At 38.7% G+C, this 21,904-nt stretch overlaps 1 protein-coding gene across 2 annotated transcripts in view; it reads right to left on the minus strand.

Moving 5' to 3' along the window:
* PRSS12 (serine protease 12) overlaps positions 1-21,904 on the minus strand; it is a 75,680-nt gene that overhangs the window by 37,571 nt on the left and 16,205 nt on the right. For both annotated transcript variants that reach the window (XM_059377794.1, XM_059377791.1), the window contains exons 3-6: positions 20,242-20,420; positions 15,386-15,536; positions 2,948-3,126; positions 828-969 (exon numbers count right to left, since the gene is read on the minus strand). In XM_059377794.1, coding sequence (XP_059233777.1) covers positions 828-969; positions 2,948-3,126; positions 15,386-15,536; positions 20,242-20,420 — 651 coding nt within the window. The remainder of the gene's footprint in view (positions 1-827; positions 970-2,947; positions 3,127-15,385; positions 15,537-20,241; positions 20,421-21,904) is intronic.

Genomic DNA, 21,904 nt, shown 5'->3' on the forward strand with positions numbered 1-21,904 from the left:
TCATTTGCGGTTACTCTGGAATGCAGTATGTGTGTGACACGAAATCCACTGCTCAAAGCGTGATACTAGATTTTACGAGTCAGGTCAAGGGTGAGTTGGAAAGGTCATCTCATGACAAGAAGGCCATTTTTCTCAAATAAAAGTGATAATTATCATCACATTTGAGAAAGGGAGTAATGTAATACCAAAGCATGTGACACTGGACTTCCCTGAGATTTCAGACACGATGATGTCAGAACCAACACCATCTAATAGCAGTGATGCGTCCGAATAAAACCGAGCATTCAAAGCATACAGTCTTACTTGAATAGACACAAAGAAACCTAGGGGCACCTGGGTGGCTCAGTGGGTTAAGCCTCTGCCTTCAGCTCAGGTCACAATCAGGTCCTGGGATCGAGCCCCACATCGTTGGCCTCTCTGCTCAGCAGGAAGTCGGCTTCCCTCCCCCCTGCCTCTCTGCCTACTTGTGATCTCTCTCTCCCTGTCAAATAAATAAATAAAATCTTTTAAAAAAAGAAAGAAATCTAAAAGTCACCCATGGCTCTAACCAATTACTCAAGAAAGGTGGTGACAGGAAAGGTAATGAGATAAATAACAAGATACGGTTATTCATCATCACAGAAAATGTTACCGCTTTTTACTGAGGTTTTTTGTCCTTCCATATATAGAGAGGGGAATAGGTAGGTAGGTGGGTAGATAAATAGACAGGTAGATAGATGACAGAGAACACGTATTGTTAGTATGACAGAAATTACATGTAAGGATTACAAAATGAGAATTTTAAAAACATAATTTGGCATTTAGCCACATCACATCTTGAGCCTTACTTAAATCCCAGCTGTCGGCAAACCACGTATGTATTCAGCTCAGTCCAGCCATCATCACAGACAGTCCCCCACCGTCCCCGGTGATACACCTCAAGGCGGCCCTCGTGGCTGCCTTTACCACCTCCAAGTCGGATGACTCCATCTGTGGGAAGGAGGAGACACAGAAACTAAGAAAATCAATGCTCAAAAAAAGGGAGAAAAATGTTTTAACTTCACTAGAATTATCACTTCTTCAGGTCTCTCTCAAGACCTTTTGTTAAACTTATTTTGGGACACTGCTCAATGATCTGAGGTCACTGGATTGTTTCTGAAGTATGACATAACCATATCCAACCTAAGAAAATATTCTTATTTGTACTTGTATTTCCTGAGTAGAAAAATATATTCTGATATAATTCCAAAGTAGTTATTTGGATTTCCCCAGATTAAACAAATATTTCGGAAATTTCTTGTAGCTTCAGTCTTGGTAAGTAGGAGAAATACCAGTCATTTACATTTAAAAAATAAGAAAACAGTGATTTGGAAATAGTTCGAAATTGTAGCTGCAAATGAAAAAATTATGAAATACAAAGACAGAAAAAGCTGTTCTGGTTAAAGTGTGATCTATCATGTCAATGCATTTATTATTCCTTAGGCATTCATAAATTATAAAAGCTAGAGTACATGTCTTGCTTTTGCTCTTTTATTGATAATACAGATCTGGATTTGAAACTTATGAGTTCAATGAATAATTAATTGGCAGAGAACCCTATCAAAAGCTTCTAAGCAGATATACAATAAATTTATCCCCCAACAAGTAGATTTAAAAGCCTTTTCCAGCCAAAATAATACAAGTACCCCAAATGAAACATATATATAGTCCTGGGTAAAGGTCATACTTTTCATGAACCTCTGGGATCTTTAAAATGAATGGTCTCTTAGTAACGCAATCACTTTTTCTTGTAACACTTTACAGCCTACAAAACACTGGTACACATTTTACCTCATTTGACCATCATAGTAACACTACAAGACTCTACTCCTTTGAAAGAGGAAGAAAAGGAGACCCAAGAAGATGATGTGCTCTGGCTTAAAATCTGGCATAAATGTTATATTTCTATTGTATTCTATTGTATATAAACATGTTATTCTAATAAAAACATCACATAGAGAACTATGTAAATAAAAAGGTGTAACTTAAGCATTTCATGGTCCCTCCAAAGGTTTTATTTTGATTTTTTAAAGAGAGATTAAAACCCCCAATTTTTTTCTTTAAGTTCTTTTTACCATAGAAACAATGGGTTTGCAATGACCTGACTTTCCTTCTATCCTTTTCCCTTTTCTTCCCACAAAACATGTAACTACATACACACACATTCATTTTACTCAGACATGCCCTTCTTATAACACATGAGACATATCCAGACAAGTGTGCTACAGTCTGGAATAGTCAGAGAATTGAGCACAGCCAAGTTAACTTGGTTCCTTTATTAGTGTGCTTTAACCAAGAATCCCATCAATACAGTTCCACGAGCTATAAACACATTCCGAGAGTCAGGGTAGTTCAATAAATAAATGAACATAAGTAGGGACGCCTGGGTGGCTCAGTTGGTTGGACGACTGCCTTCGGCTCAGGTCATGATCCCGGAGTCCCGGGATCGAGTCCCACATTGGGCTCCCAGCTCCATGGGGAGTCTGCTTCTCCCTCTGACCTTCTCCTCGCTCATGCTCTCTCTCTCTCACTGTCTCTCTCTCAAATGAATAAATAAAATCTTTAAAAAAAAAATGAACTTAAGTATATGCCTAATAATGTGACATTTATCATTGCACACTGATTTTGATTGTTAGGCATTATATATTACAAAAAATTATACTTTCTGTCTATCTTTTTAGACTATAAAAAAGTGAAAAATTCAGAAATACTTATGAACAAAGATATACCATGCTGATATACAATTTGTGTCAGTTGTTTGGTTTTGGGTTTTTGTGAGTTGTTTTGCTTTGTTTTTAGTTTCATTTGCAGAATTTACTGGTGTGTTCATGTAGTTATATTATCTAAATTGAGAAGAGAAGGTAAGCCCAGATGGTGCTAGGGGCAAGGGTTGATAGATTAATGGGGTGAAATGGGGTGAAACTCTTACCTGTTAGAGGGGTACAGGACACTCCAGCATCTTCCTTATGGTCACAGTTATGCTCTCCCCAGGAACTCTTTGGACATTGCTCAATAGAAAGCTCATTCCCAGTGCAGCGTACTTCATCCAACATGATTGGACCAGAGCCTTCCCCAAAATATGCCTGATTCCATGCTTTGGCAATGCCACTGAACAAACATAAGAAATCTGGATTAGACATCAAAAAGTCATCTGATATCATTTCTTTTGCCGCAGGAACGGTACAGCTATGAATAATCCATACTGCCCCTGACCAATTCACTCCACAGATTTTATGTGACTTGCTATACTTCTTTCCTGTTCCTTTGTTTGTCACTCTTTCTATTTTTGGCCATCACAAGACTGCTAATTACCCCTCAATACTCACTGCCCTTTTCTTCGTTAGTAACGGAACCTCAGATTTTTAGGAGGGCGATGGCTATCCTGAGTAAAGATTACATTTCCCAGCCTCTTCCCCTTCCAGATGACTATGTTTGTCATAAAATATACATACTATAAAATTTACCATTTTAACCATTTTTAAGTGTACAGTTCAGGGGCACTAAGTACCTCCTCATTCTTGTGCAACTATCACCAACACCCACCTCCAGAACTCTTTAGTTAGTCATCCCGAACTGAAACTCTGGACTCATTTGAGATGATTAAGTTCTATCCAAAGATATTTAGGTGGAAGTGTTGTTGTGTATCACTTCCAGGAAGTATCCTTGTCCCACTTCTTCCTACCTGATGATTCCAAGGCAGAAATGATGGCCAGAGCTTGAGAAGCTATACTGGTCCATGAGGTGCCATTCTAAGAATGAGAGAACTACAAGCAAGAAAAAACCCAAACCCAGGTGACTGTGGAACCACCAGACTAGCCCAGAGCTGACTACCTCTGGTCTCTACAAAGACAAACTCTTATCTTATTAAACCACTGTTACTTTCAGTACTCTGTTACTCAGAGCCAAACATATTCCTAATTAAATATCTCTCCACTCAAATTCATGTGCACTAAATTTACTTCTCCCTTAATTCAAAGTGATCTAGAATCTAGTGATTCTAGAACCCCAGATTTCACCACTGTCAAAATTATTAATAACTTCAGAAATTGCCATGTTAACCCCTTTTAGCCTTCTAATTTTTAGAGTAGAACATTTATATTTTCTTTTTGTTTTTCAGTGATGCTCCCTATTCAATATTCAATAATATTCCCATTATTTTGGTTGCCTTTTTCTCATACCATTATAACTACCTTGAGAATATGCAACCAAAATATATTGAAGGAAAAAAGAAAGTTTACTAAAATGATTATAATACTCAGCAATGGCCAAGTCTTGGATAGTAACTTCCTGGCCAAATTAGAACTTGTTTGACTAATTTTACTAGATATTACAAAAGTTTCTTTTAAGAGAACACATGTTTAAAACAAAGCCCAAAACATCTGAAACTTAAAACCTTTAACCATTAGAGCAAACACTCATTCCTTTATCACCTGAGCCACTTTCTGTTTAAAATTCAGAGTCTGGGGATGTCTGGGTGCTCAGTGGGTTAAGCCTCTGCCTTTGGCCCTGGTCATGATCTCAGGGTCCTGGGATTGGGCTCTCTGCTCAGCAGGGAGCCGGCTTTTCCCTCTCTCTCTCTGCCTGCCTCTCTGCCTACTTGTGATCTCTGTCAAATAAATAAATAAAAATCTAAAAAAAAATTAAAAATTAAAAAAAATGAAATTCAGAGTTTGTAAGAGGAAGAATAAACGAAATGTTTATAAGAAGAGGTGTGAAGAAGGAAGGAAAAGAAAAATAGGGTAGCTTATGCAGGATATTTTCCTGGAGTTAAAATTTTTAAATTTGGAATCCTCACACTTAAATCTGATATCTGTAATACCAAGGACTCTGAGAAGTCTGCTCAAACAAATATTAAAGATTAATATCTAGTGTAAATCAGACAAATGTGAAAGAAAAAAATCCTAACGCAAATGATATTATCAAATAATTTTGTGAGTGAATTTGTTTTACAAGGAAAAAATGACAGAAAAAAGCCATTTCTACTCTTCCAGAAAGAAGGAATCAATACTCAATTAGTAGGATTTTTTAAATGAAATTTCCAGTTGTTTCAATGCGTACCTGTGTCATCAAAGAAGAGTGTAGTGGACATATATATAAGTGTTCATATATTACTGGTCATGTCAAAAAGCTTATTCTTTCCAAACAGAATCTTTGAGGAAGAAAAGATCTGGAAACAGGCCCTCAGGCTCAAATCTGGGCTCTATCTTTAACAAGCAAAACTGCCCTGGGGAAGTTATAAAAACCTTCCAAGCACAAAATGCTTCTTTTGAACACAGGGATGATAATCACTCCCTTGGAGGGTTATAAGAATTAAACTGATGCAAAGTAAGAACTCAATAAACGTTGGTTCCTTTTCCCTCATGCACTATCAGGAGCTTCCCCCTCACTACTGATGAAGGGTGTATTTTTCACTGCCACGCAACTCATCTAAAACCATTTCGCGTTTAGTTTAAACAGACATCATATAGCTTTTGTTCTCCGGCTCCCCAAGGTAGAGTCAGTGGAATGATGGGAAAGGGAGAATCAGTGAAAATCTCAACATGTTCTGGATTTAAGGTTGTAAATATGTTTTATTCATTTATTTATTTTAAATTTTTTTTAAGATTTTATTTATTTATTTGACAGAGAGAATTCACAAGTAGGCAGAGAGGCAGACAGAGAGAGAGGGGGAAGCAGGCTCCCTTCTGAGCAGAGAGCTCGATGTGGGGCTCGATCCCAGGACCCTGGGATCATGACCTGAGCCGAAAGCAGAGGCCTTAACCTACTGAGCCACCCAGGTGCCCCTAAAATCATTTTTTAAAGAATATACTTGGGGCACCTGGGTCGCTCAGTGGGTTAAAGCCTCTGCCTTCGGCTCAGGTCATGATCCTGGGGTCCTGGGATCGAGCCCCGCATCGAGCTTTCTGCTCAGTGGGGAGTCTGCTTCCTCCTCTCTCTCTCTCTCTGCCTGCCTCTCTGCCTACTTGTGACCCCTCTCTGTCAAATAAATAAATAAAATCTTTAAAAAAATATATATATACTTATGGGAGTAATTTAGTAGCCTATAAAATACCCAACAGATCTGTGTTGTTTTTTATTAAGGATTATGAGATGATGGCCCAGAAGATCATTAAGCTATGAGTTGCATCACTCAACTTGGGATTCCTGTGGCAGACACACAGATCCTCGGAGACCAACAATTTCAAGGGTTTCAGTGCACATAGGCATTTTACCAAAAACACTTGTAGTGGCCAATGCAATTTTTTTTTTTCTAAAGACAGCACTTATGCTCCCAGAAAAGCATATTCTGTACCAACATGATCTTGCAAAAGTAGTCTATAAGGCTGTGAATAAATTAACATGTTTTAAGTTGCCCCTAGTAGAATAAATATCCCCTTCCAAAAGACAATATTCTCAATACAACATTCAAACTAAACTGAACAAAGGAACGTGATACCCACTGGAAAGAAAACTCTGAAGTCGTGTATATTGGGACTTAATTCCGGAATTTGGAAGCCTGAAAAACTGAAATGTACAGTGTTATTTACTAAGCTCAGTTCAAACCAGAAGTGAAGTGCTTACAGTTGCGTTCCTGAGACCTGCCACACCTTTGCGAGAAGGGAGAATCCAGGACAGGAGCAAAGTGCCCTTGCTGGTGGCTCCTAAGTGGAGAAGAGTGAACCACAACCCAAGGGATAAATTCAGCATACCTCCTGTGTTTATACAGTCCATGCTCTAAGAGGGGCTTTTACATTTTCTAAATGGTAGGCAGAAAAATCAAATCAGGAATGTAATTTTTGACAAGGGAAAATCCTATGAAATTCCAGTTTCACTGTCCAGAAATAAGGTTGGATTGGAACAAAGCCTCACTCATTCCCAGCTTAGCTGCTGTGGCCACTTTTGCACCACAAAGGCACAGTTAAGTGGTTGCAAAGTCCAAAGTACTTACTATCTGGACCTTTACAGGAAAAGTTTGGTGACCTTTGCTCTAAAGGAAAGAGATTAATGAAAGCAAATATGGAAGCTGACTTAGAGAATAACTGAAAGTTGCTTAACAGAGGAGAGGGAGACAGAGGACTAATGCAGGTCATGGGGAAGCCAGAAGGGACAGCTTTGGAGAAAGGCCGATTAACAGTCTTCTTGGCTCTTTGCCCTGGGATAAATGCCAGGAAAGAAAAAGATCCTATGGAAGAACATTTCAATGGGTACAATTCACTGAGCCAGGATTAAGTGGTATAAAGAATATGGGAGAATATAAAATTTGATCCCAAACTCATAACAGAAACAAACAATAAATTCCAGATGGTTTAAAAGTCTAAATACTGGAAGGAAGGAAGGAAAGATGGAAGGAAGGAAGGAAGGAGTTAAGGGGTTGAGAAGGGAGGGTTAAGAAGTTATTGAAATAAAATAAAGAACACAATACAAGAACAATACCACCTTGGGACAAAGAGGATTTCCTGAGCAAGGTAAGATACGCAGAAGTCAGAAAAAAACTAAAAAAGTTTAATTTAACCACATATAAATTTAAGCTCCTGTATAGCAAAATATACCATAATCAGAGTCAAAAGGCAAACCAACAGGCAGGAAGAAATATTTGTAATATGTGACAGCAATTAAAAAAACCTCCTAAAAATTAATAATAATAATATTATAATTACATTATAATGAAAGACAAAACAACAAAGCATTTTTAAAAAATAGGGGCATGGAGACAATGAGGCTATTCACAGAAGAAATATCGATGGCCACTGGGCATATAAGATGCTGAATGTTACAAAGGTCAAATTAACACAGCAAAAATACATTCTTAGCTAACATATTTTTAGAGATTTTAAAAGATTAGTATTCTTTTTTTGGTACAATATTTAGGTTAAAAGTTTAACAACTAAAGACCTTTTATTACCCAACAGCCCCCTCCCCCCTTCCTTCTCCCCCCAAAAAACACCCTAAAATAATGATTAGCTGGGAGTGACTCAGGATTGGCTGGGCGGAGTAACTGATACATACTATATTCCAAATATGTTAAAGATCATGTGATAGAGGTCCTAGGAAAAAGCAAAAGGCCTGATTAATTGCCTCTGAACTGTGTCCCTTCCTTAAGGGAGAACACAAGATGGAAGAGCAGCAGCCCCATAATCATCTCAGGACTCTGAGAAAAGTCATCTATGTTAAGATACACTCTTAAAACACTACTTGGGTGTTTTATGATCTTTCTTATAGGTTTCCATATTTCCCACTGTTTATAAACATTTTAATGATCACAAAAGTATTTAATTGAAACAAACTAACCAGAAAAACACAGAACTAATCACAACAATAGCAACAAAAATGTTAACTAAGAAACTAGGATGCAACACAAACTAGGTTTTCTGGCTCCCTTTCGAGTTTACTAAAATTAAGAAGATACTTATACACACATTCCTTCAGCCACTAGTATTTCCCGGTGCCCTGGACTGTGCTGGCTTTCAGGGGATACCAAAGAAACTCATGACTCTGCCTTTAAAGAAAGTCTGTGATATTAGGGAAAGCAACATAAAACTCAGAGATTGTTGGTGTGCCTGGGTGGCTCAGTTGGTTGAGTGTCTGACTCTTGGTTTCAGCTCGGGTCACAATCTCAAGGTGGTGAGACAGAGTCCCACATCAGGCTCCATGCCCAACTTAAGGTAATCACTCATCATTTCTCTGCCCTTCCTCACCTCTCAAAAAAACAAAAACAAAAGCCAACCTCACGGATTGTTAAAGTCAAAAAAAGCCATGTGAATTCAACAGTTATGTGCTCATTGTCCCTCATTTATGAAAATTATTCCCCCACCTCCCTGGCAGTTCATTTGTAATAAAGTCCCAGTATTGCCCATTTTCTTACTCTCTAGCCACAAAATAAAGTTGTTGGAATAGGAGTGCTCTGAAATAATACACTGATTTATTAAGTGATTTTCTGTGTCTATTTGACCTATATCTATAACAGCAATGCCCAAGAAACACTGAATTGATTCTATGTCTGATCCTCATCCAAAACATTCTTAAACCTACTTGACTACTCTGATTGTATTTGTATAAAGTTTGTCTTCATGGTAAAAGCCCAAATAAACAGCATCATCTGACTAATTCAAGCACCAGACTAAGTTACTACTTTGAACAGACACAGAATATAGTTAGGCAATTCTATTGTGCAAGGTAATTGTTCGTTAGATTATAAAAGATTGGTCCTTTAACTACAAACTTCAGTGTGTGACACAACTTATGAATGAAAAAATTCATTGTTAATGATCGATATCCTAGATTTCTCTCTGGAGAACAATCTCCTGCATTTCCAGTAGTGATACTGGATGCACACGGAATGCTTACTGTAGGCCAACACTGGTCTACCAGGTTTATGTGTATTAACTCATTTAATCCTCCCTACAACCCTATATTCTGATCCCCAATTTACAGAAGAGGAAATGAAGGCCCAGAAATTAGATAATTTGCCCAGCATTATACCCACTGCTGGTGAAGCTTGTCTGGCTACACAGCTAACTCTGAAGCACTTGGCTATATAAAGTCTCAGGGGGGCATTTTAAGGGGGGGGCGGGGGAACCTCAAATACAGTCTATTAGCATTTTCTCCCTACAGTGAACTTTTATCTCTTGACTTCTCTATTTCTCTCAGCCCTATATTTGTATTTATTCTTATTAACCCCTGGCTTTTTGGCAAATAGTAGAACATGAAAAAAAAAAAATTCTACACCGGGAAATCTTAAGATTCTGGTTGTTGGAGTGCCTGGGTAGCTCGGTTGGTTGAGAATCCGACTCTTGATCTCATTTTGATATCAGATCAGGTCTCTATCTCAGAGTTGGGAGTTCAAGCCCCGTGCTGGGCTCCATTATGGCCATGGAGTCTACTTAAAAAAAAAAAAAGAGGATTTTGGTTCTCACTTAACAGTATGACTTTAGGGCTTTGGGTAATCTTAGAGGGCCTAATTTCCTCTTCTTTTACACAAGGTCTTCAGGTTCTCTTTAGGATAAAAATCTATAAAATACAAAAACATTAATAATCAGTAAGATTAAAAAAAAGCAAAGAAGTATTTTTTAAAAAGCAATCTGTATCACATTTTTATTCTAACCACTCAATAAAGTAGTTTTGTATAATTTTATAGCCAAAAAAAACCTAAGAAAGATGTGTTTATAATTTTTTAAATTCCTATGTAAGTTATGGCATATCCACACAATAAAATATGATGTCCTAGTTCTAAACTATGTTTTTAAGAGTTTTGAAAGACAAGGGAAAAGTCTTTATTTTAACTGCACAAAAGGAACCCTGATTAAAACGTCTCCACCTGGGGTGCCTGGGTGGCTCAGTGGGTTAAGCCTCTGCCTTCAGCTCGGGTCATGCTCTCAGAGTCCTAGGATCAAGCCCCTCATGGGCTCTCTGCTCAGCAGGGAGCCTGCTTCTCTCTTTCTCTCTCTTCTCTCTCTCTCTCTGTCTGCCTCTCTGCCTACTTGTGATCTCTCTCTGTCAATAAAATAAATAAAATCTTTAAAAAAAAAAAAAGTCTCCACCTGGAATGCAAGCTGGTATAGCCACTCTGGAAACAGTATGGAGGTTCTTCAAGAAGCTAAAAATAGAGCTACCCTACAACCCAGTAATTGCACTACTAGGAATTTACCCCAGAGATACAGACGTAGTGATCCAAAGGGGCACATGCACTCCAATGTTCATAGCAGCAATGTCCACAATAGCCAAACTGTGGAAAAAGCCTAGATGTCCATCAACAAATGAATGGATAAAAGATGTGGTATACACACACACACACACACACACACACACACACACACACACTGGAAGACTACTCAGCCATCAGAAGGGATGAAATCTTATCCTTTATAATGACATGGTTAGAACATGGTTATTATGCTGAGCGAGAAAGAAAGACAATTATCATATGGATTCACTCATACAAGGAATATAAGGGTACAGATGATCATAGCAGAAAGGAGTTAAAAATGGAATGGGAAGAAATCAGAGAGGGAGATAAACCATAAGAGACTCTTAACTATAAGAAAGAAACAGGGTTTTGGAGGGTAGGTGGGTGGAGGGATGGGTAACTGGTTGATGGGCATTAAGGAGGGCACCTGATGTGATGAGCACTGGGTGTTACATGCAACTGATGAATTACTGAACTCTACATCTGAAACTAATGATGTTCTGTATGTTGGCTAATTGAAATTAAATAAAAATAAATAAATAAAATGTTTCTACTTGAAACTTCACTGTGTACATGCACATTCTCAAGACAATTTTCTAGCATCTGGCTGCTTCGTTTCCTGCTCCTAATCTTTCTCCAAGTTCTGGGTTACTCAAATTTGACTATCAAAAATACAGTCATTTCTTTTGTGTTTAGGAAGCTTGCCAGCTATCAAAATCCACAGACACCATTAAAAGATGAAAGCCATGGGGCGCCTGGGTGGCTCAGTGGGTTAAAGCCTCTGCCTTCGGCTCTGGTCATGATGCCAGGGTCCTGGGATCGAGCCCCACGTCGGGCTCTCTGCTCAGCGGGGAGCCTGCTTCCTCTCTCTCTGCCTGCCTCTCTGCCTACTTGTAATCCCTGTCTGTCAAATAAATAAATAAAATCTTTAAAAAAAAAAAAAAGAAGAAGAAGAAAAAAAAAAAAAGAAAGCCAACAAATCAGCATCTCACGAAGAAACTGTAACCACTACTCCAGGGAGGCATGATGTCATTTCCCTTTGGAAATTCAACAAACAAATAAAGAGATGAAATCTGCTTAGGGAAAAAAAAATCATAAATCAAGACAAGCAACAAAATTATGCTATTATCAACCATGTGCCACTAAAAACTATCTCATCTGAAAGTGCTGTGCTACTAAATAAGCAAACAAATTATAAAGGAGGAGCAGGTGCAGAATATTGCTTTAATGCAAACGTAGGAGAGAACTATAAAATCAAGTGAAAGAAAGGCAAAAACGAACAATATCAGCTCAGAGCATCAGAGTGCTGACAATAAAAACAAATGTCTACCAAGCTGAATCATTGGTTGTTGCGTAGGCTTGTGGAGGACTTTTGCCGCCTTGTATATCTGCAGGTATTTTTCCTTTCAATTACTTTTCCAAACATGTATTTCCTCATTCAAAAGATAGCAATAAGCTAATGCTCGAGAAAGATGTAAATACTTGGCCTTCACATGTGTTCGACATTAATATAGTCTTCCTGGTGATTCCATTTCTATATCTTTTCTCTGTAATAGACTATTGTTTGTCAACATGGTCCATGTTCAGGGCACCTGGGTGGCTCAGTGGGTTAAGCTTCTGCCTTCGGCTCAGGTCATGATCTCAGGGTCCTGCGATCAAGCCCCCCATTGGTCTCTCCTTTCAGCAGGGAGCCTGCTTCCCCCTCTCTCTCTGCCTGCCTCTCTGCCTACTTGTCATCTCTCCCTGTCCAATAAATAAATATTTAAAAAAAAAAAAAAGGCCTATGTTTAAGAACTGTTTAAGTGAAAGAAATCTTTGGCTCAAGAATTTCACATTACAACAAATTTTTAGAATCACTTCTATAATTATAAATATAATCAATATTCACAGTGTATCTCCAGGATACTCTAAATTTTCTAGGCAAACCTGTGTTTTCCCCCACAGAAATATATTAAGATTAAAAAATGCCTTACAGCTTAAGTTTAGAGTAATCCATACAGCAGCTAGTAATGTTAAATACACTATTACTCCACCCTTCAAGTTCTTCACTTAACCTTAGCCAAAAGGTCGAGATGCGATCCACCCTTCAAGTTCTTAATATTTTTAGCAAAGACATAGGTTTCTTAGTAACTAACATGAATATCAATTAGCACCACATAATTGATCACCAGTAAATATACATATACACACACTAGAATGTTTTAAAAATATGAAATTCATAGATACAGCTAACTAAATGGAAGTTCTGAATAGAGAACTAGTGTTGGATAATCTACCACCAAATACTCAGTTTATTTTGAATGCTAAAAACATCTTTCAACTATAATTTGACTGACCTTGAGAGCCAATGTGTACTATATACTTATTAAGTGTGCTAACTGCTCTAGAACCTGGGTTAGACAACAGTCCCTATATATCAAGAAATACTTATAGGGAATCGGACGAAGAGATACTCTGTAACTTTTCTCTCATGAAGAGATACTCTGTAACTTTTCTCATCTCCAGAAGTAGGACACAGATCCAGGTTGTTCTGAGTACAAGGCACATGATAACTTTATGCTGTGTTCATTTTAACAGCAATACCTGGAAATTTGAGGAAGATTAGTATTGAAATCGATACCCCCTCAGAACATTTTGAAAATCTAGTCTCAAAATGAATGCTTAATAAGAATTTTTCTCAAAAGGAATGGTTGGCCTTATTTCTAAACCACCCAAAGAAAATGATCATAACGGTAATTTCACACCACTGATAATTATAAGCTCCAGAGACACTGGATTTGCCATGCGGGTCCTGTCCTATACCTGAACTCTGAAATAGCCATTAGGTAGCAGAATCAGTTACGGAGGAAATGTAACTTTACAGTGAAGGACAGGCTAATGCCAGCTTAACCCAATGCTCAAGCTTAGCCCCATCAGTGGTAAGACTCCAAGACACATCACCTGTGATAAATCCTGGCCAAAATACCTGCTTTGATCTAGCCTCCAATGTCAGGAATTACAAGAGCCAGAGGAGTAAACTAAATGATACCAGTAGGAAGAAATGAGACAAATCCAGGAGGAAAGGACATTCTCAAGAACAAACGTCTCTCCCTTCCACAAGTCAGTGTCATGAATAACAAGAGGCTGTTCTAGATTCAAAAGAGACTTCAGGTACATAACATCCAGATGCACTGCATGATCCTGGACTAAATTCTTCTTAAGACAGTCCATCTGCCAAGGACACTGTGGGGCCACTACAGGAAACTCACTGTGTTGGGGTATTAGAAAATGTTAAGAATGATCACCCATGAGGCACCTCAGTGGCTCATTCAATCAAGCATCTGATTTCTGTGCAGGTCATGATCTCGAGATTGTGATATCCAGCTCCAAGTAGGACTCCACACTGGGTGTGACATCTGTTTAAGATTCTCTTTCTCTCCCACTGCCCCTCCCCCACCACTTGCACATACACACACACACACACTCTCTCTCTCTCTAAAAAAAAGTGGTAATTACCAATGATATTGGTTGTGATAATGTTAATTTGGCCAAGTAGCACCATGCTCTTATTTTTAAGAGACATATACTGAAGTATTTAGAGATAGAATGTTAAAATGTCAATATTTTACATTAAATTGTTTCATTATAAATACAGAGTTTTGAGGGGGGGCAGTTGCAAAAACAATCACAAAACAAATAAGTATAAATGGTGTAAGGTTCAAAAATCATGCTTCAGTGTCAAGGATTATGCTTAATTGAAAAGAAAGTGATCCGTGAATAGTAAGCTTTGATCTAAAGAGGCCAACCTATCACCACCACCTGCAAAAAGCTAAAGGAAGAAATTTACAAATTTAAAGTAAAATATCAACTTCAAAAAGAGCCCCTAATTTTATCTTGTTTTTTTTTAAGATTTATGTATCTATTTTATAGAGAGAGTGTCGGGCCAGAGGGGGGAGGGGTAGAGAGAGGAGGAATCTCAAGCAGACTCCACGCTTAGCACAAGGCCCACGGAGGGGCTTCATCTCACAACCCTGAGATCATGACCTGAGCCAAAATCAGGAGTTGGACACTCAACCAACCAAGCCAGCCAGGCACTCCAATCTCCTAATATGATTTTAGAGAAACTTTTAGGCGTGTTATACCAATGTTCAGAATCACTAAAGAAAGGGATTAAAGACTAAAATTACAGCATACTATTCCAGAATAGGACTTAGGACAGCATGAAATGTTCATTTTCATACCGCTGCTTTTATTACACATGCTTCATTTCCACATCTTATGTGGGAATTATTTCCTTTGCACATTAATAAACATCTTCTCTTCTAAGCACATACCTAACAAATCAGAAAGCAAAGTCAAAAGTTGAGATAATACTTGGAGGCAGAAGCTGAACTTCAGTTAAACCCTAAGAGCAGATGACTTCAGTAAGTCTTTGCTACCGACAGTGCTGGTGATTACCTGGGAATAATATAAATGCAAATAACGAATAGAAGTAAAAGGGTGACATTTTCAGAGATATAAAAGCAATTGAATCCAGATACAAACAGGCTAGACCTCTAGGTACACAAAAATTCTCTTCGGGGAGCCTACAACCTAGCACAAAGATCGCAAGGTGGCTTTTTCTATTTGCTTGAGGAACTGGACAATTTAAACACAAAGCCACCTGTCTCTGCGTGTGGGAAGAAGAGATTCCAAAATTGAAATGAAGTAAGAATAAAAACAAACCTCAGGCCCAGCTGCCTGCAGATCACCTCTGCGTCTGCTTCATCCCACTGGTCATCACAGACGGTCCCCCAATGACCAGCATGGTAGACTTCTACTCGGCCTTCCCGCGCACTGCTCCCACCCACGAGGCGTATGGCGGGGAACGTCGGGCCTGTGCCGGGTGAAATCAGAAACAAATTACACCTATACATTTGAACTGAATGATGAGATTAGATATATTCTATTTATCTGCCATTCTCAATAATTGAGTCATATTTATTAAACCACCTCAGGGATTTGCACGTACACGCACACACATCTAGTATGTATTACAGTATTCTTGACCAATTAAAATACTCTAAATTGGGGGTGCCTGGCTGGCTCAATCAGTAGAACATGCAACTCTTGATCTCCGGGTTGTGAGTAGTCAGAGCCTTACGCTGGGGGTAGAGTTTACTTAATAATAAAAAAAAAAGTTTTCAATAAAAATTATTTCAAAAAATACTCCAAATTGAATGACGTCCATACAAATAGCTCCTAAGAGGAAGTAGTCCAAATTCACTTTTCCTCCAACAACCTCAGAAGCCAGAAAAGACACACTCAAAACTATAGTTTATTGGAAACGCATTTGATTTTTATGGTATTGTAGTGGGGACACTAATGTTTTTATGCACAGTAACTTGAGCATTACCAACATGTAATTCTTAAAAATGGCACTTATGTCTGTAACATCCTTGTCTTCGGTACAGAAATATTTCTGTATTTGTAGAAATCAAGTTAACATCTAACTCATTATACAAGGTAGTGATCATGGCCAATACCTACAAAAAACAAGATTGGAGAATTCACTTGGTTATGAATCGGCTCATATTCATTTTCTAAGAACTACCAAAGGCTTCCCGTTGCAAACTCCTTATTACGGTCCACAGTGCCCTGAGCTAGCCCTTGTTAGTGTCCTGAACATCCCTCTCTACACCTGGCCTCCTTCCCCAGGCTATACCTACAACGCCCTCTTCCTTCTGCCTCTTAAACACTCAAGGGTGTTTCCCACTATAGGGTTTGTACACTTCCGGTTCCTTCTACTTGAAAAGAGTTCCTGCAGGTCTTCCCCTGCCTTCATCACTCTCACCATTCAGTTTTCAACCCTGAATTGCCCTTTGTTTAAGAGGCCTCCCCTGGTCTTCCTAACCAACACAGCACAAAAAAGTTACTTTCTACTACATTGCCTTCCAAATATTTATTTTATCTAAGACTGTCATTGATTCATTGATTTCCACATTGTCTATCTCCTAACAGCTAGAACTCAGGACAGAGACCGTGCCTTTCTCTTTCACCTGTGTATCTTAGATACCCAGCATACAGAAGTCATGTAATAGATACTTGTTGACTGACTGGACTGATAAATGACAGCCAGAAGCCTAGAAAGAATATTCCAAACAAGAAAAAATACTTAGTAATATTCATTCACTCAATTCTGTTTAATAGATACTAGGCACCACAGGGGCATTTTTTTTTTAAGATTTTTTATTTATTTGACAGAGAGAGATCACAAGTAGGCAGAGAGGCAAGCAGAGAGAGAGAGAGGGAGGAGGAAGCAGGCTCCCTGCCTAGCGGAGGGCCCGATGCGGGACTCGATCCCAGGACCCTGAGATCATGACCCGAGCTGAAGGCAGAGGCTTAACCCACTGAGCCACCCAGGCAGCCCCACAGGGGCATTTAAAGGAGCACTAGACAGACCCTATCATCAGGAAGTTTGCCACCTAAGGACATGGTCAAAATGAGCACAGAGAAGATCATCAAGACCCTGCGGGGGCTCAGAAGCAAGGGAGCTTGCTTACCATTGGAGGTAGCCTGGAATCCCTTCTGAAGGAGCTGATATCTGAAGAGGGCCAAGGTGGATGGATGGGATTTCAGAAGTCAGAGACAGGGTAAGAGCAGTTCAGCAAAATGAACAGTATGAGCAAATGTACAGAAGCACAAAGTTGAATGTGTTTGGGAAATAGCAAGACAGTGCAATTTTTCTGGAATAAAGGATGTAATAGGGTAAAAGTTTCAGAACAGGCTGGGCCCCTATTCAGAAATTTAATTGCAGCTTTTGCCAAATGCTAACCATTTATCCACATGAAATATGCTTCTAATTCCCCCACAGTGGAAGCAGTTGTCAGTAAATGGTATTGGGATATTCATATTTATATTCAAACATCATACCTCAATTTTGAATCAGAAATTCAGGTTAGTGAATATTTACATACACTCATATGCTGATCTTCATAATTTAGCTTATTTACGTAAGTCAACTAGTATTTACAATTTGTAAAAAGGATAAAGATAGTTTTAATAAACATAAGTGTTCTCAGCATTATATATTAGCTCCTTATAATTAATTGATGCTGAGTGGTCTGAAAAATATATTTGCATCTTATGTTTATTTTTCCTTTAAAAAGCTTGGAAAATATAGAAACAATGGGGAAATGTATTAGTTTCTTAAATTATTATATTCTCCCCTGCCTCTCTTCCCCCTCCCACTATGGTAAGATTAGAGAAAACAGAAAAAAAAATTTTTTTAAGACTTTATTTTTTGACACATGGAGAGAGAGAGAGAGCACAAGCAGGGGGAGCTGCAGAGGGAGAAGGAGAAGCAGGCTCCCCACTCAGCAGGGAGCTCAATCCCAGGGATCATGACCTGAGCCAAAGGCAGACACTTTTTTTTTTTTTTTAAGATTTTACTTATTTTTTTGACAGAGAGAGATCACAAGTAGGCAGAGAGGCAGGTAGAGAGGTGGGGGGAAGCAGGCTCCCCACTGAGCATAGATCCCGATGCGGGGCTCAATCCCAGGACCCTGGGATCATGACCTGAGCTGAAGGCAGAGGCTTTAACTCACTGAGCCACCCAGGCGCCCCCAAAGGCAGATATTTAACCAACTTCTGAACCACTCACGTGCCCTGGAAAACAAAAATGTTTAAGAGGAAATTTAAAATCACCTACAACCCAGAATTCTATGGCCTGCTACCTTATATTTTTAGTGTCATGTTTTATTTTAAAATATGTGGGCATTTTCTGGCTCTATAAGTAATTGTGGAAATACAGAAAATTTCAAAGACAAAATTTCATCAACATCCCACATCTTCCCAACAAGCGCACAAAAAATCATTTGAAAGAGCACTTGGTGAGGTAGTTGACTCATGGCTAACTTACGGATAAATAAAACTCCCAGACATGTTCATTTAAATTACTATTTCCTATATCTAGGACTGCTACTCAATTTCCTACTTTATAAGTGTTGGAAAAACAACAAGTACTAGATGACAGGGCACTAAATGTAATTTCCAAACTAAAAAAATGTATTAAAGATCTATTACTATGCCTTAAAGCAAGTAGACTCAGTGTTTGCTGATCTCAGCTGTTTCCTTTCACTTTCTCACTTGGTCTTTTTTCTCTCTCACTTTTATCTCATTCAACCGCTCACATTTTCATATATGCTTATGAATGACCTTCAATTTATCTTCACAACTGGAGTATAAATAGGTGAATAGATGATGAGAGCAAAAGAAATTTTTTTTTTTTTTGACAGAGAGCATCACTAGTAGGCAGAGAGGCAGGCAGAGAGAGAGAGAGAGGAGGAAGTAGGCTCCCTGCTGAGCAGAGAGCCTGATGCGGGACTCGATCCCAGGACCCTGAGATCATGACCTGGCGGCTTAACCCACTGCGCCACCCAGGCACCCCGCAAAAGGAATTTTTTAAGTGGAAAGATAATCCTGAAAGAAAATAATTATTGTTTTCAAGATTTTATTTACTTCAGTACTTTAAAAATGTCAAACATTTTACCCAACAGGTGGAGCATGAGTACAAGCAATAATCTACAAAAAGTAATGCACTGTTGAACCCAAATCACATCATCCTTGAAGCAGCAATGCATAAACATCTACCTCCCAAAGTAGCATTACCCAAAGTGGAGAATCAAAGGAAGAAGAGGAAAAATTTCCAAAACATCAAGATTTAACATGCATTTGGCCCACTCAAAAAAGAACAATGGTTCTTAAAGCACATACCTGCACCCTATATTCCAGTTGGTTCTTCCAGCCAATTCACAGCAATTACTCTAAATTGAGGCTCTGTGTGTTTTGTGGTGAGAGAGTTTCCATTCCTCTCCTGATTCTTGCACTCCAGCAGAAACCAATGCCCTGGGATGGCTGCTAGCTTTTTAAGACCTGGAATATCTGACCACACTGCCATCTCCAAGGAGAATGCAAAAAGGGATGCTGTGACAGGGTGCTAGTTTCAGGTTCTGGTCACACATTAAAATACACCATGCTTTCCAGAAAACCCATCAGCCATCATGAAAAGCAGCTGTTCCCTTCTCCACGTATGTTCATATGACCGTATGCATATATGTGTGCTAAACCATGGTCATCATCTCATGATCAGCATATAGTGCTTGGAAGGAGCCTTTATCCGAGGCAGTTATCCATATTATGGAATGTGCTATTGACAACTCAAAGGAGAACGCTGGTACCACAGTTATAATCTACCCTATAAAGTGAAAATATTTTGTTGTAGTTGCTGGGTTCCAAGATGATTTTCCATCTTGATTCTATCATGACCTTCCATTAGCAAAATAAACGTTTCGTGTACAATATGCAATAGTTCCGTAAGCAAATTAAATAAAATAGAAAACACGTTGAGTGAGATAGCATTTGAAAGTCAAAAGGAATTCAGAATGTTAGACGCACTTTTATTGAAGACTATTTGACTACATAATACGATGATTCAGGCTTATGTCTGTATTTAAACTCTTTGAGGAAATGATTTAACGAAGACAATTTTATCATCTGGAATCTTGCTGAAAACACAATAAAAGTAAAAGAGAGTTTTTTACCCTGGGAAAAGCTACATGTGACAGCAGCTGCCATCTTCTGAGGACACGCCCCCCCCTGCCAGATGTCTTTTTCACAAAGCAGTATATTTTCTTCATCTCCTCGGCAACAGACATTGCTCCAATAAATGGGAATAAGGCCCAGTCCAGAAAATGGGGTTTGTTTTGCGATTCCTTTTCGCCTGGAAACACAATGATCAAGGTTAGGTTTATTGAACATAGGTGAAATTTTTTGTGGAAGTATTTAGATTTTTTTTAAGTGGAAGAAATCAATAAAGATAGATTTAGGAGAAAAAAAAGATAGATGTGGGAGGGAAAAAAAAACATAATGGATTACATAAGTTTCAAGGAAATCAAAACGTCAGATCAGAACTTGCACTGATTACCTATGGCAATCTTTTTAATCATCTTAAATTATGGTATGCATGTGCCTTTCCTACCTACAGCTGATTTTAGGGGAAAATACATATATGTGGGCAAATACTACAGATTTTAAAAAGAAGCCTGGTGGTTTTGTGGAAGAAGTGTGTCATGTGGCTCAGTGAGACATGGATTCTAGTCTGGACTCGGCTACAAATTGCCCTAAGCTGTGAGTTTCTATAAGCTCTGCCTTCTAAAAAGAGGGCTGGTCTGGATGCGTGACAAGTTTTCTGCTCCAACATTTTAGGCTAGCATTTTCTTTCTTTTCTTTCTTTCTTTTTTTTTTTTTTCTTTTTAAAAGATTTTAGTTATTTATTTGAGAGAGACGGGGAGAGAGAGCAAAGAATGGGACGGAGCAGAGGGAGAAGCAGACTTCCCAATGAACAGGGAGCATGACTCAGGGCTCAATCTCCGGACCCTGAGATCATGACCTCGGTCTGAGTTCAAGAGTCAGGCGCTTAACTGACTGAGCTGCCCAGGCACCCCTAGGCTAGCGTTTTCAAAATGATTACTACTACACATAAGTAAGATAATCACAGGAGAGGCAATCCATTCACAAAATTTTTAAAACCTTATATATAGTATTTGGTTGCAAGGCTTTGCAATCAATAAATGAAATGGTAACATGCAGATGGGCTCTGCTTTTAGCTTCTCTAATCTACATATTTTATAAGTAACCTCTGATATGTATGAGTTGATATTAAATTTTAAAAAGATAAAGGCTTACTCTGGAAAACAGCATGGAGGTTCCTCAAAATGTTGAAAATAGAACTGCCCTATGACCCAGCAATTGCACTATTGGGTATTTACCCTAAAGATACAAACGTAGTGATCCAAAGGGGCACATGCACCCGAATGTTTATAGCAGCAATGTCCACAATAGCCAAACTATGGAAAGAACCTAGATGTCCATCAACAGATGAATGGATCAAGAAGATGTGGTATATATACACAATGGAATACTATGCAGCCATCAAAAGAAATGAAATCTTGCCATTTGCGACAACATGGATGGAACTAGAGCGTATCATGCTTAGCGAAATAAGTCAAGCAGAGAAAGACAACTATCATATGATCTCCCTGATATGAGGAAGTGGTGATGCAACATGGGGGCTTAAGTGGGTACGAGAAGAATAAATGAAACAAGATGGGATTGGGAGGGAGACAAACTATAAGTGACTCTTAATCTCACAAAACAAACTGAGGGTTGCTGGGGGGAGGGGGTTTGGGAGATTAAGAGTCACTT

This window comes from Mustela nigripes, chromosome 1, assembly GCF_022355385.1.
Source record: "Mustela nigripes isolate SB6536 chromosome 1, MUSNIG.SB6536, whole genome shotgun sequence".
Classification (NCBI taxonomy): Eukaryota; Metazoa; Chordata; class Mammalia; order Carnivora; family Mustelidae; genus Mustela; species Mustela nigripes.